The following is a 22,375-nucleotide window of genomic DNA, read 5'->3' as shown; positions in this document are numbered from 1 at the left end:
GGCAGAAAAAGAACCAGGAATAGGAGTAGGGGTGGATCACAAGTTCAGTTCAGTTTTGGACCTCTTGAATATAGGCAATTCTTGAAGAATTTAAGAGAGAAAAGAAGCAGCAGCCAAAGGAAGATAGTCCAGGACAGAAAGATTTTTAAAAACCTGTGAAAGACTTGGGCATGTTTAAAATAGTGAAGATAAGGAAGGATCCACTAGAGAGGGAAGTTTTCAAAATTATTGAAAGAGGGAGGGCATAATTAAAGGAGCATAAATCCTTAATAAAGGTAAGCTAGAAAGAGCCTTCCTAAGTGGAATTACTGGTCTTAAATAAGAGATTCGTGCCTCTGCTGTTTTAACAAGAGAGAGAAAGAGAGAAGACGACTGTGAATGTTAGGGTTTAGCAAGTGGGCATTGTTTTTGCTGAAATATGGAGCTGGTCTAAAGTAAACTGAAAGGGGTGGGCTTCACGAAGGGGGCAGAAATCAATGTCTGAGGAGAGTGAGAGATTTGAGTTAGTTACAGTGAATTGAGAAACATAGGGTTTCCTGGCTGTATTGAGGAAAAATTTTTTGTTTAATGAGTGTCATTTAATATTATCTTAATTTATCAGATTTGGAGGAAAATTAACCAAAAATGTGAGCTCTACTCATAGAATTCATGGTGACCCTTTATACGATTAAGTAATGGCATCAGTTTGCTAAGACTTAGTACTACCCTGGATATTATTAAAGCAGGAATACTATATGCTGTATCACATATGGAGGTGCTATACATCTTTATGTAGTATGTGATTTCACTTAAGTTTAGCTTTTAGTGTTATTTATGTTGAGTAGGCCTAGTTTATTTCTAATCGATGTTCTTTTTTCCATTTTTTTAGGCAGGCAGAAGTCCTGAAGGCTGATATGACAGGTATTGGCTAGCTCATTTGTTTTTCACACTTAAGGGAAGGGTCTAGTTGCCAAAAGGAATGATAACTTATTATTTACTTTAAATAATTATTGTTTTTTGTACTTTGAACTCTTACTTCTATGATCAAGAATTTTATATAGTCTGTGTTACATTGAATTAAATATTACCCAATTTAATGCATATAATCATTTAATTTTTATAAACTATTCTTTATCATCAATTTAAGACCTAGAAAAAAGAATTTATATACCATATAAGCAAAAATACCTTATGATATTAGGTTCATGTCTTCCTGTTTATAATTCCCCAAACTTGAATAATAAGTAAGCCGTGAGAAAAAATGTTTGTAAGAAAACTCTACTAAAAGTCCTTGAAATTGAGTGAGCTCTCTTGCCACGTTTCTTTTCTCCTTTATCTTTTTTGTTTTGAATAAATAACCAGGGTATTTTTGAAAGAGTGACTGGAAGTCACTAGAAGGAGCAGATGATTTTAACTTTCTAAGATTAGGAAATTTATGACGTGACTGCATAGTAGTGATTAGTATACTCTCTATAGCAACATATGCTATTCTAAAATGTAAAAGGAGATACATGGAAATGGATCTCATTCTAATTTTTGAGAACTTTGGTTTTGAAGTAAAATCTGCAAAGAAGAGTTAAACTGTAAAAACTAGCATTCTGGCCAAAATTTACAATCAAGAAGAAATAGGGTCTTTAAAGTTCTTTTTCTTAACATTGCAGTCTAATGTTAATGTTGATACTAATATTTTAAGAATCTGTGAATAATATCATTATCCTCTTGTTCAAGGAAAAGGGGAAAAAAAGCTAAAAGCACTTTTTAGAGGTTTACTTAATATGGTACCTCAGTTCTTCCCATTATTAACCTGTCATCATCTTCCATACTATTTATATCAGTGTCAGCTGTAAGCTACTGTATTATGCTTTTGTATTGTCCTGGTAGGCATAATATGCATCATCTGATAAAAATTGACATGGAGCAATGTTAGGCTAGCTGTACCATTTACTTTTTCTTAAGTATTGAATATCCCTCAGTAAGTAGGCTTAGGATTTGGCATAATTTTATAGGGAACATTTGACTGCCCGAGACATTAACTAGGATATTAAGTAATTTAAATGATAGTCTGTGTGATAGATCAGAGTTAATGATGCCTTATAATCCTTTCTCTGCTATCAATAAATTGAAATAAGATTGAATAAATCTATAAGCCTATTTACTTAGTCATTAAAAACCTACTAAGAGACCAGGAAGCTGATATTATACACTTTTTTTGTAGCCAGCAAACTCTTATGAGGATTAACTCAAATATCTAGGAGATTCTATTTTCAGGCTTAAAGAAGAGTAAAGATTATGCCATTGTGCTGCAGCAAAATATTAAATGTAACCAGAAACCTAACTGAAAAGTCTATTATTAAGTTTTTCTATTGAGGCAGCTCACCATCAATTATTTCACTTGTAAGCATAGTAATCAGAAAAGCTAACCTGTCTTCTAGGACTCTGGCAGACGCTGTGTCCCCAGCTGGGTATTACATTTAGGCATAGCCTGACTTCCTTTCATCTTGCACCCAATCTCTCATTTAGCCTCTTAAGCAGTTTAATCCATGTCTGCTATGAATTCTCATTTACATTAAATGGCAAGTGTGGATTGCGCACAAAATTTCTTGGCAAGCAATTTACCAATCATTAAAATAACCCTCGCTGCTATGGCTTTTTATTGGGTTGACATAGAGAGGGTAGGAATAATAGCAGAATGTGCAAACAACTGCTGGATCATGAGCAGAAATGAAGATTCTGTAAGGACAATTGTGAGAATGATTCAAAATAAAAAGAGGAAAGCTGCTTCGGACAAAGAGGTATAGTTATGAGTAAACAGACCATCTCGGTAGTCTGTCATTTTATATGGGATAATTTCTGAGGCATATGGCTTCCTATGACATGAATTCATAGAAATCCAACTAAAGCAAAGGGTGCATCTTTCGTTCTTTCTTTTCTAGCCTTTTTCATGTCATGGTGTTATTTCAAAGCTAAAAGACAAATGCAGAAGCATTTTGAACCAGATTTCGTCATTAGCCAAAAGGTGAAAGTCATTTGAAAATGTACTAGTATAAAACTTCTGCAGTAATTTATGGTATACTTAAAGCAGATTTTGCTTTGGGAAATGGAGAGGGAAGGAGTCATTGGGGTGGTATAATGATTTTAATTATCTGTTTTTCTAACTGTTTTGTCTTTGTTTTGTTACTCAGATTCTAAGCTGGGTCCAGCCGAGGTCTGGACATCCAGGCAGGCTCTGCAGGACCTGTACCAGAAAATGCTAGTTACTGATTTGGAATACGCTTTAGACAAGAAAGTAGAACAGGATCTGTAAGTATTATCATTTGGGATGTCCCTGTGTAAGAACAAGAGTATCACCAAGACTTTAGGATAGAAAAGAACATTTCGGTTATTTATCCTTAACCTATCTCAGAGTAAGCTCTTTCAATGGAAAAAAAAATTCTAATACTTACAGGTTTTTTGAACAAAATATTTAACCATTGGTATTACTTCAGATAGTCTTAGGCAGCAAGAGGAGAAACGGTTAGAGTTGAATCTTTTTAAGGTCTTTAGGGCATATCATAAAAATAATTCTATATTTCAAGTACTAAGAGACAGTGTTTGGATTCTCTGTTTGTGTTCAGTCCTGCATTTAAGCCATGATTTAAAAAAGAAATTCAATAGTAAGCTTTAGATAAATCTTCTTTGGCAAATATGATTCTATAAATTTCTCCCAAAGGAAAATGTGTTTGCATTGTAAGGGAAGGTCTTCCTTTTATAAAATAAGTAGGTATTCCCCCCCCCCCCCATAAGACTAAAGAAAGATTTTGTATATTTAGGCTATTTCACTTGTTCTTTCTATGAGAGGTGAAATGAGAGATGACCAGATTCCCAAGTGAGTAAATAAATGTCTTTTGTAGAAGGCCTTGCTTTATAAATTGAAACAGGGGTATTAGGCTGATGGAAAATGAAAAATTGGTTAAGAATATTCTATTTAGTAATGGCTGTTACCCTAAGTTGTGGTGAAAATTAGTTTCTATCTTCTACGTGTTTCTTAGATACTTCATATTTTTAGAAGTTCTAGTAATAAAAGCTTAATCACAGCCTAAATCCATTTCTGTGATATTAGAGTCAAGGATAAAATGTCATCAAAAATGCTGAGGGAGTGATTGTCCTCATAAACCATTAAAAACGCCCAGTGCTCTTGAGTGTCAAGGTTGACATTGATAAAGAATTAGGTACTTTCCAGGTAGGTTATAGACCTTTTATCTTTGTTTGCTTCCTTTAATCAAGGCAATAATAATCTCTCTCCATCCTAGTTCTGTTTTTCCCCCCTGTGGTTTCCAAGTTAAGGGATGACTGTATTTCACCATAACTGAATTTAAAATGATTCTTTATACAGCTTGATTAATGAAAAACATGTTATAATAGGATTTTGGTATGCCATATTTCAGCATTGTGTTTTTTCCTATTTTAAATAGAATTGAAATGTCAAAAAAATGAGCTTATATTTCAAGCTCTCAAAAAAATACTAACCTCAAGAGAAATAAAGAAAATATTAAATAGAATTAGAACAGAGTGCTATGGGAAATAGATTTTATGGAAATAAGAGATATGACTTAATATTTTCAAAAAGAATTTTCCCCACTATACATGTCACTTGATAGGGTACACTCGTTTCTTGGCATAATGTGTGACAATTTGTTAATAGCTTCCTTTTACTTTGGTCTTGCCACTGTAGTCCAGATTTTGTATTGGGATTCCTAAATAGGCTCTAACTCTAGTAGCTCTAAAAGATTAATAACTGAAGCCACAGTCTGATTATTCGAACATGTGGTGAGTGTTTACCAAGGTCAGTTGGATGCTACGGCCTGTCTCATCTTGCTCAAAGAAGAGCATAAAGTTATTTAAATAAGTGAATAACTTTAATGCAGGTTTACTGTCTAGTGTGTTATAATTATAACAAACAGTTCTTTCTTGTTCTCAGGGGGACCAGTGTCTGCCCAGTGAGTCACTGCTATACCAAATAGAATTACATTTTGTTTTCAGCTGGAATCATGCCTTTAAGAATCAGATCACAACACTACAAGGCCAGGCAAAGAATCGAGCAAACCCGAATCGGAGTGAAGTTCAGGCAAACCTTTCTCTGTTCCTAGAGGCAGCTAGTGGCTTCTATACTCAGGTGAGTTCTGTGTTGTATACCAATTTTTCTATGATTAGTTGTGAGTGTTCATATAAACACTTTTTGTTACGACTACATGGGCCATCCAGGAGTTGATCATCTGTAATCTTACATGAATAAAAATATCCCATATTGTTTGCCATAAGACCTTTAAAACAATAAAGATTCAACCAGAAAAGGTTGATGTTTGGCATAAAGGTTGGAGTTAAAATTGTGTGAGTAGAAAATGGTAATGAGTAGAAAAGCTATATCTTAGTGAAACACCAAAAGTAGTTATAAGTGGTATTAGAGCAAATGTGAGTTTATGGGTATAGGTATAGTCATTATGAAAGTAAAAGCTATATTGTACCAGGCAAAAATTGTCAAACTTTGGGATATCAAGTGAGTTTTCATAGTATTATGCGTTCAGTAGAATTTATGTAGGGGTTTTAAATGCTATTAAACTACTTAAACGAAGTAGATTTTTTTCTGCTTTAATAATAAGGTGTTATTTATCATCCTCAGAGACTTATTACCTTGTACTTGGTTACATCTTTCTATAACTTCTAAGTCAGGCAAGGTAAAAGAATAAATAAATCTTTGGTTCACCTGGGTGAATCAGTTGGTTAAGCTTCTTCCTTCAGCTCAGGTCATGATTTCCAGGTCTTGGGATCAAGCCCCGCATTGGGCTCCCTGCTCAGCAAGGACTCTGCTTCTCCCTCTCTTTCTCTCTCTGACTCCACCCCATCGTCCAGTCTCTTTTAAATAAATAAATAAATAAATAAATAAATAAATAAATAAATAAATAAATAAGCTTTAAAAAAAAGAATAAATCTTTCTGAACAGTGAATTTTCTTTAAGCAGAATCTTTTAGAAAACTTCATCTCATCCATTTGTAGTGGCATTCATAATTTAATTAATAAAAAGTGTATAAACTTTCATCTTAGAATGGCAAGATGAGATTTTAGACTAAAAGAAATCTTTGGCCATTCTCTCTATGCTGCTGCTTGACCATTGCTACCTATATTTTGGCTCCAGGATCACGACCTGAGCCAAAGGCAAACACTTAACCAACTGAGCCACCTAGGTGTCCCTCAAAATTCATTTTTAAATAGATGCCAACTTCTAGCAGTAGAAGTTGACCCTTCTGGAGGGAGGGATTGTGATGTGCCACTAACTAGCCTTTAAAGCAGATGTTGAAGATTAACTCATCCCACAAGCTTTTAAAAGCCTACTGTTTGTAAGGCACAATACAGATACTGAGGATACGAAGGGAAAAGACATTTTTTTTTTCCTATTCAATTTATGTGAAGAGATGGATACACTATTAGATACTTTTTTTGCTTTCTGATTATAAAAATAATGCATACTAATTTCAAGAAATTTGGAAGTTACACAGAAATTAAAGATTTTTTTTAATTCTCCCATACAGGATAAATTATACTTTAGTATATATCCTTCTGGTGTTTTAGTAATTTTGTACATAGTTGTACATATTGTCTTATATCTGCTTTATAAACATAATGTAAATTTTCCCTTGTATTAAACAGTTTGATAAGCATCTTTGTATATAAAGCATTTTTCTCTAATACTGGATTATTTCCAGTTCTTCACTGAATGATGAATGAAATCATTGGATGAATGAAATTTTTAAATTGTTGATACATCAGGGCGCCTGCGTGGCTCGGCAGTTGAACATCTGCTTTTGGCTTGGGGCGTGAGCCTGGGGTCCTGGGATCAAGTCCCGTATCTCACTCCCTGCAGGGAACCTGCTTATCTCTCTGCCTGTGTCTCTCCCTCTCCGTGTCTTTCATGAATAAATAAATTAAATCTTAAAAAAAAAAAAAACTGTTGATACACATTGTTGTTTTCCCAAAATATTTATCATTTATATTTTTGTAAATTTAATTTTTTTTTAATCTTTAAAAATTTATATTTTAATAAATTTTAAATATTTGAGAGAGAGACTGAGTGAGAGAGAAATGGAGCAGGGGGAGAGGGAGAGAGAGAAGCAGACTCCCGCTGGGCAGGGAGCCCAGCATGGGACTCAATCCCAATTTCAGACACTTACCAACTGAGACACTACGCACTGCTCTCATTTATATTTTTTGCATTTCCATCAGTGGTGTATGCAAGTGTCTATCTTGATGCATGCTTGCCAGAATTAAGTGTTTGCAGTAAAAGTGCAAAAAATTAATGATTAAATGAATAGCTTACATTTAATACATGGAAAGTGGTTTTTCATTTAAAGCTTAATGTCTGGGTTACTAGTGTTGAACTGCATCCATATTTTATTAGATATTATATTATATATATATTATATATATATTATATTATCTTTTGTATAAACCATCTGTTTACTTTTCCTATTCATTGTTGGACCCTAATTTTTCCATGGTGATTTGTCTGAGCCCCTTATACATGAAAGATATTTATTTTCTCTCTTATTTTTGGCAAATACCTCCAATTTCTTCTTTTGTTTTTTTTTTTTTTTTATTTTAGACTCTCCTAACGTTACCAAGTTCTTTTTATTTTATTTTTTTGTAATATAGTTTTTTCTTCGTCCATAGATCGCTGAATAATAAGGAAAATAATATTTATATGTAAAAGAACAAATAAGTATTATAATTCAAATAATAAAATTTAAAAACATCAGTATTTTACAGTAGAATAATGAAATAAATTATGGCATATCTGTAAAATGAAAATTTATGAAACGATTATGTGATATTTATGAAGATTTTTTAATATGAAAATTGTATTATTCTTGAGTGAAAAATCATATAAAATTGTGTACAGTATGACTCAGTATGTTAATTGAGGAATCTCAGCTCAGGGTATTAACAAAAATATTATCCCTTCCTCCCTCCCTCCCTCCCTCCCATTACTACTTTCAGCTATGCTTTATGAGAGACACCTGAGAGGCAGAGACATAGGGAGCAGGAGAGGCGGGCTCCCTGCAGGGAACCCGATGCAGGACTCGATCCCAGGACACCAGGATTGTGCCCTGAGCCAAAGGCAGACCCTCAGCCACTGAGGCACTCAGGCATCCCTTAGCTATGCTTTTTTGAATTCCAGATTTCTTTCATAACTTCTTAGAAAGATTCCGTAACATTCTGGTTCCCTTTGGGTTTTTGAAACATAGTCTAGTTTTAAAACTTCAGTTTAATTTCTGATTCAAATCTGTTTTCCTTCCCCTCTCTATATAATAGAAACTGGAATTGTGAATAAGCATAGCTGAAGTAGGGGGAGCAGTAGGGACCCTTAAGCATCTGGCCCTCGTGGAGGGAGAAGGGAGGCATCCACATGTTGTGATACATTTTTATAATAGGCATTACATAGATTGGTTTGTCCCCTTGAAACATGATTCTTAACCTTTTTTATGGTATAATATATATGTAACACATTTCCAAAGCTTAAATTGCACATTGATGAAATAAATCTTCAAAAGCAAAAGAAAAACCATTTTTATCAAAGGAGTATATTTGTTAAAAAAAATATTTATGGGCAGGTGAATAATAATTCAAATTATTTTATAAGGAAAAATATGGAAAATCTAATTTTGAAATTTTTTTCAATTTTTATAATCATTGTTCTCCCCTGCATTCTGTAGGCAGTGGTTAAGCAATTACAACAATTGTAGAATGAGCATTAATAAACTTTCAGATATTAACATTAATAGGACTTTTTACTTGGATTTTTATGTTGTCTTGGTTTGATCATTGAAACTGTTAATGATGTTGTTAACAATAATGTCTTATACATTTTTCTTGGTTACATGCAGTGCAGATTAAACCATCAGATAGAGAGCTAGACCAAGTCCAGATCATTGTAAACCTTACAGGCCAAGATGCGTTTTGAATTATAATCTTTAAGTGTAGTTGCAGGCCATTGAAGAGGAAGCTAGGGAGTAACATCATAAAGCTGGCATTTTTAAAAGATTATCCTGGCTCTTGTATAGAGAATGAATTGGTGGGGGTCAGGAATGGAAGCTAATCAGAATGCCACTGTCGTAATAGAAAGAAATTGTTGGATTTTTGAAGAATAGCCAATAATAGGCTTACGGATAGATTGGATTGAATATGTGGAATCAGGATAGGGGAAGAGTTATCAAATGACTTATCAGATTGAGCAGCTAGTTGACTGAAATGGGGACTCTTGTTCCCATCTGTGTTCGTGTTAAATGAGATAGCCTATTTGAGGCCTAAGCGCAAGCATCAAATAGGAAATTGGATAAATAAACTTGGAGCTCAGTATAAAGGTCAAGGCTGGAGTAAATTTTAATGATTACAATAAAGAACCCTGACTTAGTCTGACATTAGTGTTTGGTATTTAAAACCACAGGACTAACAGAGTGATTCAAAGGAGCACATGCACCCCAGTGTTTATAGCATCAATGTCCACAATAGCCAAAATATGGAAAGAGCCCATATGTCCATTGGCAGATGAATGGATAAAGATATGGCATGTGTACATACACTCGCACACATACACACAGTGAAATATTACTCAACCATTAAAAAGAATGGAACCTTGCCATTTGCAACAACCTGGATGGAACTAGAGGGTATGCTAAGCAAAATAAGTAAGTCGGAGAAAGACAAATACCATATATTTTCACTCATATGTGGAGTTTAAGAAATGAAACAGATGAACATAGGGGAAGGGAAGGAAAAATAAAATAAAATGAAAATTGAGAGGGAGGCAAACCATAAGAGACGCTGAACTCTAGAAAACAAACTCGGGGTCACTGGAGTGGAGGTGGGTGGGGAGATGGGGTAACTGGGTGATGGGCACTTGATATAATAAGCACTGGGTGTTTTTAAAGATTTTATTTATTTATTCACGAGAGACACAGAGAGGCAGAGACATAGGCACAGGGAGAAGCAGGTTCCCTGCAGGGAGCCTGATGTGGGACTCCATCCTGGAACTCTGAGATCATGCCCTGAGCTAACGGAGCCACCCAACCACTGAGCCACCCAGGCGTCCCAAGCAGTAGGTGTTATATGTGACTAAATTCTACCTATGAAACTAGTAATAAATTTTTAAAACCACGGGACTAGGTGAGAACACGTTAGCACAAGTGGAACCACCATTGCAATAGTAGAAAATTAGATACTGATGACTTTAGAAGCCAAGAGAAAAGCATTTCGTTGATGAGCAGTGATCAACTCTGTTGAATACTGCTGAGAAGTCAGATAAAATGATTAAACAGTGACCAATTAGATTTGACAACAAGGAAGTCAGTGGTGACATTAACAAATACTATATTCATTTCTAAACCATATTTTATATTTTAACATCTCTAAAACAGAGATAAATCACAAAAGATTGTAAGTCACCATTTAATTGGCAGTTTTTTTTCTTTTAATATTGTGATAAATAATAGTTCATCTTACAAGTTATGGTATCTTAGATTTGATGCAGTGTGACTTTGGTAAATAGTGGGGTTAGAAGGCTAATTGACACGGATTGAGAAGAGACTGGTTACATGTCATCCTCAGTTATATTTTCTGTGAACTTCTAAGCTCTCATTTTGTGAGCCACTTCATGGCACCTCAAGCTGGAACAAAACTCCCAAAGAAAGATGTAACATTCTGCTATAGGTTTTTTTAAAACATCAAAGAACCGAACAAATAATTATTACTTTAAGAAAGTGAGAACCTAAAAGAAAGTATTAAGTTTCTGTAGGATATTCTGTATCTTCATAGTTCTCCATTCTTAGCTTAAGGTAAAGAGCTAAGGGGCAGTGGAATAGTTTAATACCAAGTTTTCACAGAATAATTGCCAAATATAATTCTGCTCAATTTATGGAACATCTGTTTCTCTTCTTTAGTGCCACCTTGTTTCTGCCTCTAAACCCACTGGAGCTCTCTCACCCAGAATCTTTGAGTCAGCAGGAACTTTTCTGGTATCTCCATCTACAGCTCCTGGGTTCAGGCAAAAATTTTATTACAAGACATTCCATATGGTGCTCCAGCCATGTTTGTTTTACTTTCTGTGAATATTCTTTTCTCTTTTTGATAAATGTTCAGCCTTGCCTAGTTTTCTAGTTTGTTCTTTCAGTGCCTACCAAACTCCATTCTGCACCATTATGTTTCTTCTGCCATCTTCAGCAATCATCTGGTTTTGGTGTGGGGTTTTGGTTTTGGTTTTCCCCATCTTTTTTTTTTGTTCCTTTCCTATACTTCTTGCCTTTTATATTTCCTGACTCTAACTATTGTGGGCTTTAACTTGTTTACCTAATTTTATGTCAACAAATTTCTTGCCCATAACAAATGTGTAGGTATAAGTAAAGCTGTGATATATACTTCCTATGCTTAGTTAGAAAAGGTACATGGAACTTGTATTTGGTTATTAAAGTGGTTTTTAGGGATGCCTGTGTGACTCAGTGGTTGAGCGTCTGCCTTTGGCTCAGGGCGTGATCCTGGGGTCTTGGGATCAAGTCTTGCATCAGGCTCCCACAAGGAGCCTGCTTCTCCCTATGCCTGTATCTCTGCCTCTCTCTCTTTGTCTCTCATGAACTCATGAATAAATAAACAATATCTTAAAAAAAAAAAGTGGTTTTTAGGAAAAAGGTGGGACGTTTCAAATCCTGAGCAGGGTCCTTAGGATGTCTTATTTTATGTTGTGAATTCTGCACATGTTAGAAAGAGTGGTGATAGAGCCAAAGTATTTCTAATTCTGTAAGTCAGATCCCTTGATATTTCTGTTGCTTTCATAGTGTCATCTGAAAAAAATGGAGCTTTATAACTACATATACTATATTGCTACTAGTTTATCACAAGGATAAGTGAGACAGGTGTATCACATACCTTAGGGAATAACGTTGACTGTACGTTTAGATAATTCTGCTAGCTATTATGTTTGATATCCCTTGCCACTCCCTTTTCCTTCTTTTCTCCAGCCCCACTTTATATACCTGTCTTGCTCATTTGGCTGTGAGGTATTTAAGAAGGTAGATTTTCTTACTCATCTCTGTTGCTTACCATGGTGTGTGATACAGTACCCAAATATTTGAATGAATATATTTGTAAGTAAATATTTGAATGAATGAGAATAGAATGAAAAGAACTGTGTGGGGGCCAAGAATGAAACCTTTGGGGAGCAAGTTGGGGGGAGAAAGCCTTTGAATAAAGGGGACTATAAAGGAATGATTGGTAAGACAAAACAAACAAACCAAAACAACTAGCAAAGCTCAGTGATCAGCCATAAAGGTAATTGTTTAAAATGCAGCAAAGAGGTGTCCAATAAGATGATGATACCAAAAAGTGCCCATTGTATTTGTTTATTTGATACCTGGTTATCATTGTCACATGGACAGCAGTTTCAGTAAAGTGTTGGTAGGTAGTCAGATGGGAAGAGGGGTTTGTGTGGAAAGTAGATCATAATGGATTAAGGAATAAATGGGAGTTGAGAAAGCAGATAAATAGCACACATGTGGATCCCTTTGAAAGAGTTTGATTAAGAAGAAGAGACAGGGTTGCTGCAGGAGGAATCTAAGGTCAAGTGGGAGAGTGTTTCAGTTTTGAGGTTTTATTATTATTAATATTTTTTGTGGGTGACACTATTTTTAGGTCACAGCAAAGAAACATGAGAAGTTAAAAGTAGATAGAAGAGAAAAGTAGATAGAAGAGTGAGGCAGGAGGCAGACAAGAATGAAATAGGTATGCATAGGCCAAGGATTTAGTTCTGACCAGGAGGAGGTACCTCTACTGTGAGACTATAGAAGAAAGGAGGAAAAAATGTGTGGTCTACATAATGTCAGAAGTCTCTTCCAGATCTATAATACCATCAGATCTATTATGTATGCAAAGATACAAACTAACCTGGGGCTTAAGAAAATAAATCTCATGGGGGCACCTGGGTGGCTCAGTCAGTGAAGCCTCCAACCTGATCTCAGCTCAGGTCTTGATATCAGGGGTTGTGAGTTCAAGCTCTACATTGAGCTCCACACTGGGCATGGAACCTACTTAAAAAAATATATCTCAAGAAACTCCTAAAGTCTCACAAATATGTTGTCTTGCATTTAAGTCATATTTGTAACCACCAATCCTTAGTGATTATTGTGTTTCTTTTTTCAAAGATTTATTTATGTATTTGAGAGGGGGTAGGCACATAAGTGGGAGTAGGAAGAGGGAGAGAGAATCTCAACCAGACACTTACTTCACTGAGTGCAGAGCCTGAGGTGGGGCTTGATCCCCTGAGGTCACGAACTGACCAAAAACCAAGAGTTGGTCACTTAACTACACCACTAAGGAGCCCCAGTTTTTTAGTGTTTCTAAGAGGAATAGTCAATAGATAATTTCTTAAAGTTGCTAGCTAAATGTGACTGAATACCCTATTCAGGTAAAGTCTTTTAAAATAATGTTTCTGATTGATTGATTCATTCATTCATTCATTCATTCATTTATAGATTTATTTACTTATTATTTTAGAAGAGGGGGGAGCAGAGTGAGTGAGAGAGAGAGACAAAAAGAATCCCAAGTAGACTCCCTATTGAGTGTAGAGCCCACCACTGGGCCAGTCTCAACAACCATTGAGATGACTACCTGAATCAAAATCAAAAGCCAGATATTTAACTGACTGAGCCACCAAGGGGCCCCTGTTGTTCCTTCTATTTATTTATTCGCTTAAAGATTTTATTTATTAGAGAAAGAGAATTTTTGCATGTGCACGGAGGGGGGGGCAGAGGGAGAGAAGCAGACTCCCTGCTGTGTGTGGAGCCCAGCTCAGTGGGCTTGATTCCAAGACCCTGAGATCTTGACCTGAGCCAAAATAAAGAGTCAAATACTGAACCGACTGGGCTACCCAGGCGCCCCCCACCTGTTCTTTTAGACACACATCGTAGGTCGCTCTAATAAGTGAGAATTTAAAAGATACAATATATAATGTTACTAGTTATCCTATCCTATTTTCTTAGATTCTTTGCTCAAGTTTCATGTATATGATATTAGGTACACATGTTAAAGTATATAAACTTAACTGTTAAAACACTGCCGACTTACCACTAAATCTTGTTCATATTTCCCTTTTAGTTATTACAAGAACTGTGTACAGTGTTTAATGTAGATTTACCATGCCGTGTGAAGTCTTCCCAATTGGGAATTATCAGCAATAAACAGACGCATACCAGCGCCATAGTGAAGCCACAGTCTAGCTCCTGTTCTTATATCTGCCAGCACTGCCTCGTCCACCTTGGAGACATTGGTGAGCCTTTGGTGTGAAGGAATTGCTAATACATTCATCCTTTTTTTTTTGGAGTAGTCAGAAAGAAACTTTTTCTTCAAACTGAGCATGCACAAACAATTTAGATGGTCATAAGAGGAAACTATAAAATGTATATTAAAGAACTTAAATTTTCTCAATATTTAGGGGTTGGGAAAGGATCTTGAAGGTATCAACTGTCATATTAAGATTTATATTTTATTCAGACTCATGCAGATGTAAGCAAATGAATGCCAAAAATGTAATAATACTAAATTTTTTCAAAGTGGTGCCATAATGTCTTCAAAATTAAAAGTCTGTACTCTTGGGGTTGCAAGGTTAATAAATTACTCTTTCTGAGGCTAGATTATCTTCTTTCCTTCCTATCAGTGTATTAAAGCCTCTTTTTTAATTGTTTCCATTGTACAGTTAAATTTATATTTCTATTTTATGTATTTTATCTGAGGGTGTTATATAACTTATTCTTGTTCATCCCTTTAAGATTGACCTAAAAAGGTTGTAAAACAAATTAACTATAGGATTATGTTTCAACTGTCCTCAAATAACAAGGAATGGAGAACATTACTGCTTTAAGTTGGAGGATGATTTCTTGATGTCATAAATCATTGACTCCATGAGGGGTCACATTAGAGTAAGCACCAAGTTTTGCACGGAGATTCAGTGCATAGTGGATTTAGGTTGTTTTTGCTTTCATTGTATTCTGTGCACACACATACATAATATTGCAATAGGTATGAGGCATTTTCCAAAATCACTTTATAAGATATTGCAGAAATACATAATTTTCAGATAATATTGTATAGTGTTTTTTGTTTTGTTTTGTTTTTAAGTGCCATATAACTCACCCCTTCTTGTGGGCCGGCTCCAGGTCACCAGCATAGTCCATAGTGGGAGCTGGTGATGCATGACACTGGAGGACCTGAAAATGGGGGCTAGGTAAGCTTTAAGATTGGTTACATGCTGAATGTCCCAAATAGGGAAGGCCAGATGGACATTTCACACATAATCCTATAGTTAATTTGCTTTAAAGTATTTTGTCTTTAATTATTTTAAATTAATTTTAATGTGTTTATTATCTTTAGAATTGAAAACTGTAGTTGCTTTGGAAATATTACCCTACTAGTTTTTTTATTCATTTGTGTGCTTGTTTTTAAACTAAATTTTCTTTTTTCTTCTCTCAGCTCGATACAGAAACCAGACCAGCCAGGCAGAGTCCTACTATAGGCATGCAGCTCAGCTTGTCCCCTCTAATGGTGAGTGGGCCTCATGTCATTTTGTGGTTGACTGTGATACTTTATAACGATACAGAAAATAACTTACGGCTCATCTTTCAAGTTTTATGAAAACAAAAGATTTCAGAGTTCTGGTATTGAGTTTTGGGGATTTGGTATTGATTGATTTCTTGGAGTTTTGGTCATATTTTTTCTTTTAACTGTATATTCTATATAACTAGAAATGAAGTTTTAAAATAAGATTATTATTGTCAGTAAACCAATATAGATTATCCCCTAAATTGTTCCAACAACTCTGGCTTCCTTAATTACTTATAGAATAATTATCTCATAATACAACCATTTCCTTACTAGGAGAATTATTTTTTATTACCTAAAAAAACAGGGCTTTTGTCTTTTGATGACCTCAGAATCAGAATTAGCAGTGATACAAGTCATTCTTGTTAAGCCACATTGAAATTCTTTTAGATTCTTTTTTTTTTTTTTAAATGTTTTTTTTTAACTTTTATTTATTTATTAGAGAGAGAGAGAGAGAGAGAGAGAGAGAGAGGCAGAGACACAGGCAGAGGGAGAAGCAGGCTCCATGCACCGGGAGCCTGACGTGGGATTCGATCCCGGGTCTCCAGGATCGCGCCCCGGGCCAAAGGCAGGCGCCAAACCGCTGCGCCACCCAGGGATCCCTGAAATTCTTTTAGATTCTAAAAGGAGCCCCTTTGAAGCAGAGGTGGCACTGTGTACACTGTTTCATATTGTCTATGGCTGCTTTCCCACTATAGTGGCAGAGTTGGAAGTTGTAATAGAGACTCTTAGGCCCATAAAGCCAAGATTTGCTGTCTAGCCCTTTCTAAAGTCTTAACCTTAATAGTGTACTCTTACCTAATTATGTGCTTTTTAACTAAACATAGTATGTTCTGTTGAGGGAGTGTGCTATTTTAAATTATCCTCATTTGTAGAGAGGTAGTAATGAGATTTACTTTATAAAATACTCCCCATGATTAATTTATAGATTTAAAAATTGATCATCTGTATCCTAATAGCAAGACTGCATCATGGGTTACTTTAGAATCTTCATTTTATCCTCTAGGTCAGCCTTACAATCAGTTGGCTATCTTAGCTTCTTCCAAAGGAGACCATCTGACCACAATTTTCTACTACTGCAGAAGCATCGCTGTGAAGTTCCCTTTCCCAGCTGCCTCCACGAATCTACAAAAAGCACTTTCTAAAGCACTGGAAAGGTAGGGTTGATTTTTTCAAGAGGAGTTGGTATAACCTGGTAACCTTCACCCATAAAATTTGGGTATATGAGAACTAGTAGTTACCTATACTTCTCTTCTATTTGCCTAATTTCTAAAAACACAGATATATTTTTAAAGTTTTGCGTGTAGTCATTGCTGAATTTGAAGCAATCTACATCTGATTTGTTCCCAGTAGAGGAGTACAGGCTGCCGAATACTGATGACTCCTCTGAGTATGTTGCAGATGAAAAGTTAGATGCCGAATCCTCTCCTTGTGTATCAGGTGCTCAAATAATGTGTTTTTGCAGACTGAAACCTCTTTTAAGAGGTGTTAGCCATTTTGGTGCTTAAGATTAATGGAAATTTTTCTTTCATTTCAGCCGGGATGAGGTGAAAACCAAATGGGGTGTTTCTGACTTCATCAAGGCCTTTATTAAATTCCACGGTCATGTGTACCTGAGTAAGAGCTTGGAAAAGCTGAGCCCTCTTCGAGAGAAATTGGAAGAACAGTTTAAGGTTAGATTTTAAAAACAGGTGGTTTTTTTTTAATTATTTGTTTTTGTCTTTTCTAAATCAGGAAGCATAAGATTTGGGGGAAGCTGACTCCTAGTTTTTATGTCATTACTTAACTATGAACTGTTGGTAAAAATTAAATTTGAAACATATGGAATTCTCACATAGAGCATCCCCTCAATTTAAACAGAGATACCATCTATAAAGAAACATAGCAGCAGTGTTTTCACTAAGTAGCTGCCATTTGGCAGAAAGTACCAAACTGGGAAAAAATAATTCCTCCTTCCTTCCTTCTCAGATCAAGCACCTTTCTTTTCAGTTTTGAAAGTAACTACTTTTGATACTTTTTATATTCTTAGGTAGGATTCTGTACCTACCTCATAGTATTTCCATTCTGTAAACTTAAACTCTTTATTCTCATTGTGCTTTGATCCATCAGGATTTGTGGTGGTTTAAAGGAAAGGAATGAGAATTTCATTCAACAGGACTATTATTTTACTAATTTGTATACGGAGATAAAATTAAGTAATCTTTGTTCATATGAAAATGATCTTTGGGGATCCCTGGGTGGCTCAGCAGTTTAGCGCCTGCCTTCGGCCCAGGGCGTGATCCTGGAGTCCCGGGATCGAGTCCCACGTCAGGTTCCCTGTGTGGAGCCTGCTTCTCCCTCTGCCTGTGTCTCTGCCTCTCTCTGTGTGTGTTTCTCATGAATAAATGGATAAGTATTAAAAAAAAAAAAAAAAGAAAAGGATCTTTTATTAGTATGTCAAATTAGCAGTTTAGATGTAGTATAATATATAAAATATAGGAGGAGTCAAGACTAAATATTAACTTTATTTTTAAATCATTTATTCAACAAATATTTGACTGCCTGTTGTGTCAGTCACTGTTTTGGTCACTCAGATCAACAGCAAACAAGACAGTCTAAAGAACATTTTCTAGGGATGCCTGGGTGGCTCAGTGGTTGAGCGTTTGCCTTCGGCCCAGGGCATGATCCTGGGGTCCCAGGATTGAGTCCCACATCAGGCTCCCTGCATAGAGCCTGCTTCTCCTTCTGCCTATGTCTCTGCCGCTCTCATGAATAAATAAATAAAATCTTTAATTAAAAAAAGATTTTCTATTTCTTAGTTACTTCTGGGTATACCAAACACTTGGGGAATTATCTATAACTGCTTTATAGTTTTAGAAGTATTATAAAAGTAACACATTCCAGAGATTGTAGAACTTAGATACTTAAGAGACATAAATTAGCCAAATATAGTCAATGCGAAGTAGTTTTTACAGATAATTTTGCAGTTGACACTTTTATGTATAAGATTTTGTACTAAATAATGATAATAGAAATAGTTTGTTTTAAAATAACTTCTATAGTCACCTGCTTCTTTGGGTGGCCTATTTAAACGTTTAGCCCATGATTTATAGAGAGTACATGAAAGGAGCAACTAATTTTTATGTCCTAAGCTATTCTGCCTGGACAGAACAAACAAGTCTAAAATAGTTTCATTTGAAGTGTTCAGATATATGAAAGATTATTTTTAAATAACTTATCTTCATCTTTTCTGAGGTCAGAACTGAAATTATATCTTAAATCTAGAGTTCCATAGAGGGTTGCTAGGGATTCTCTCCTTTGAGATCTTAAAAGTCAGGTTGACAGCCATCTTTCTTGGATGGTTTAGGTACAGTTCTATAAAATAGGAGGGGATTGGACCAGATGACCTCTTGAGATTGTCCTGTCTATGAGAGATATATTCCCTAAGTGGAGAGAGAGGAGGAACCTACCTTAATGAAATCTTCTCTATGTAAGTTATTATGGTCTAGAATCTAGTCATTTTGCATTTGATTCAACCTCAAACACTGATATTCTCTTCAAATATACACACACGCACCCGTATTTTTTTAAGATTTTATTTATTAGAGAGAGAGAACATGTACACAAGTGAGCTGTAGGTGGTGGGGGTGCAGGGACAAGTGGACTCCGCCCTGAGTGGCTGAGGTCAAAGCCCAGTTTGGGACCTAATCTTAGGACCTTGAGCCACCTGATCTGAGCCAAAACCAAGAGTGTGACTGATGCTTAACTGACTGAGCCACCCAGGCGCCCCTCAAATATATATTTCTGTATGTAAAGTTACAGAGTGGGGGTTAGTAGGCAGTTGTAAAATACACTTTGAAGTAATCATTCTGATATTCTAAAGTTAAACATAGTATGAGGCAGATCTGTTTTAAACTCTATTCATTACTGAAGTATCAGAAGAACATTGTTGGGTAAAATTTTAGCATAATTGAGTATTCAAAAGTGTTTCTAAAACATATGTAGATCATTAGTATCATTTACATATAAACTTCAGTGTATCTATCAGTCTTTAGCTCCTAAGTTGGGGTTCATTGAAAGATTTAAGGCCTGGGATTTAGGAAGTAAGACACAAGGCTTTTTTTTTTTTCTTTTAAGATTTTATTTATTCATGAGCGACAGAGAGAGGGGGTGAGTGGGCAGAGACACAGGCAGAGGGGAGAAGCAGGCTCCATGCAGGGAGCCCAGAGCCCGATGTGGGACTCGATCCTGGATCTCCAGGATCATACCCTGGGCCACAGGCAGCGCTAAACCGCTGCGCCACCGGGGCTACCCAGCAAGGCTTTTTATATATGTTCACTATGTGCTGTTTTTTTTAATGGTATTTAGCTCAGTATGTTCCTCAACTGCTGTTGAAGGCATCTTTGAGTAACAGTATGTCAGTTTCGATCTGATTTTGTTCCTGATGAGACCCTCTACTTAATACAGTGCAATCTAAATTTTATAAAATTACAACCAAATATTTACACATTTACTTTTAAAAGTGTGGGTTCAGGGATCCCTGGGTGGCGCAGTGGTTTGGCGCCTGCCTTTGGCCCAGGGCGCGATCCTGGAGACCCGGGATCGAATCCCACGTCGGGCTCCTGGTGCATGGAGCCTGCTTCTCCCTCTGCCTATGTCTCTGCCTCTCTTTCTCTCTCTCTGTGACTATCATAAATAAATAAAAATTAAAAAAAAAATTAAAAAAAAAATAAAATAAAAGTGTGGGTTCACTGAATTACCTATGGAGTGAGTGCCTGCTGTGTACCATACACTTTTCTAGGCTCTTGGAGTAGAAGGGAGAGCAAGACAAAAGTCATGAAATTTTACATTATCATTTGCTAGCATTTAGGCTGCACTCATGTGCATTAATGCTTCTGTGCAAATACTAGAAAATCGGGCAGCTCCGGTGGCTTAGTGGTTTAGCACTGCCTTCAGCCCAGGGCGTAATCCTGGAGACCTGGGATCAGGTCCCACATCGGGCTCCCTGCATGGAGCCTGCTTCTCCCTCTGCCTGTGTCTCTGCCTCTCTCTCTCTCTCTGTCTCTAATAAATAAATAAAATCTTAAAAAAAAAAATACTAGAAAATCCTTTAAAGGGCTGTGATTGTCTCCTATTGGGTATTGCCATCTAAAATAGAATGCCAGTGGATTAATAGATAACATTGTTAAATTTTACTCATAAGAAAAAATGTTTTTTTTTTAAATACAAGTTAATATTCTCATTTTATGCCAACATTATATATTTGTGTAAATGGTCAGTTTATCTAAAAGGTTGGATGTAGAGATTGAAGGCAAACTTTTATGGAAGAAATCAGAAGAGATATGATTTCAGAACATTGTGAAAAAAAGAAAAAAATGGTTGATGCCTTTGGAAAAGGAATAAGCATTCTAAATGTATAGACTGGAATGGCAGATGGCAAGGAGGCTGAGAGAGAGTAGCTAAAGTGGAATTGAATTGTACTTTTCTGCCATGGTAATATAAAAGACCTTGCTAATGAAATCATAAAACTTACTCTGGATAGTTCAGATTCTTTATATAAATAGAAAAAGACAGTCTCTGGAGTTGAACAAAGACCGCTCTAAATTTCTGACATGGTAGGATCTCTCGTCACTGCTGGTAGACTGTTAAGTAAGGTTATCTGTTTCTCACTGTAAGGCTAGTGACAGTGAATCCCTTTCCTGAGAGGGAAGGAGGTTGGCTATGGCTAAAGGGTAGGGTGAAGCCAGGATATCAGCTCTAGTAGCTATCAGCTTTGTTAGAAACTTATGTTTGAAAAATATTTTATATGAGAATAAGCTAAAATAACTACAGATATTAAGATAGAAGGGTGATTAGGTTGAAGTAGGTTCTTATTATATACCTCATATATAAATAAATTTCTTTAAATGTGTCAAGCCTTTGAAAGAGTAAACTTAATGACAAATTTTGGGAGTCATACTTTTTTTTTTCTTTTCAAGATTTTATTTATTTATTCATGAGACACAGAGAGAGGCAGAGACACAGGCAGAGGAAGAAGCAGGATCCCCACAAGAAACCTGATACAGGACTCAATCCCAGGACCTGGGATCACATCCTCAGCTGAAGAAGATGCTTAACCACTGAGGCACCCAGGCGTTCCTGGCAGTCATACTTTATGTATAACTTATGTATGGCCAACAGTTCAAAAACATTTTTTAGTCTTTTAGTTTGAAATTCTCCTTTTAATGTGTATATCTACTTTCTTGTCATTTAAAAAAAAAAAAGATTTATTTATTTATTCATGAGAGAGACAGAGAGAGGGAGGCAGAGAGGGAGGCATAGGGAGAAGCAGGCTCCTTGCGGGGAGGCTGATGTGGGACTTGATCCCGGATCCCAGGATCACACCCTGAGCCGAAGGCAGATGCTCAACCACTGAGCCACACAGGTGTCCCTTGTCATTGGTTTCAATTTAATATTTTATTATTTATGCATCTCTTACAAAATTGCTTCTAATGGATTAAGATGTATACGTTTATTGACTGATGCCCAAAACTCTTTTCTCATATTAAAAAATACACAGTATCTCAGGGGAAAATAGTCTTGTGAAAAAGAGCCCTGTGGTGACTGGGCTAATTGCTTTCAAGGCGAAGAGTCAACATGAGAAACATCAAACCACATCAGACTCATTTGAAGTCTTGGATTAAGAGTGGAGACGTTGGGGATCCCTGGGTGGCGCAGTGGTTTGGCGCCTGCCTTTGGCCCAGGGCGC

General features: G+C 36.1%; 1 protein-coding gene across 5 annotated transcripts in view; it reads left to right on the top strand.

Annotated features, from left to right (window-relative positions):
- Window positions 1–22,375, top strand: part of SMG7 (SMG7 nonsense mediated mRNA decay factor) — a 94,127-nt gene that overhangs the window by 50,846 nt on the left and 20,906 nt on the right. For all 5 annotated transcript variants that reach the window (XM_055319122.1, XM_055319125.1, XM_055319123.1 and 2 more), the window contains 7 exons: window positions 869–900; window positions 3,162–3,279; window positions 4,999–5,131; window positions 14,149–14,320; window positions 15,520–15,591; window positions 16,655–16,805; window positions 17,186–17,321. In XM_055319122.1, coding sequence (XP_055175097.1) covers window positions 869–900; window positions 3,162–3,279; window positions 4,999–5,131; window positions 14,149–14,320; window positions 15,520–15,591; window positions 16,655–16,805; window positions 17,186–17,321 — 814 coding nt within the window. The remainder of the gene's footprint in view (window positions 1–868; window positions 901–3,161; window positions 3,280–4,998; window positions 5,132–14,148; window positions 14,321–15,519; window positions 15,592–16,654; window positions 16,806–17,185; window positions 17,322–22,375) is intronic.

The sequence above is a fragment of the Nyctereutes procyonoides genome, unplaced genomic scaffold (assembly GCF_905146905.1).
Source record: "Nyctereutes procyonoides isolate TBG_1078 unplaced genomic scaffold, NYPRO_anot_genome, whole genome shotgun sequence".
Classification (NCBI taxonomy): Eukaryota; Metazoa; Chordata; class Mammalia; order Carnivora; family Canidae; genus Nyctereutes; species Nyctereutes procyonoides.
This window is presented reverse-complemented; position numbering and strand designations above follow the sequence as displayed.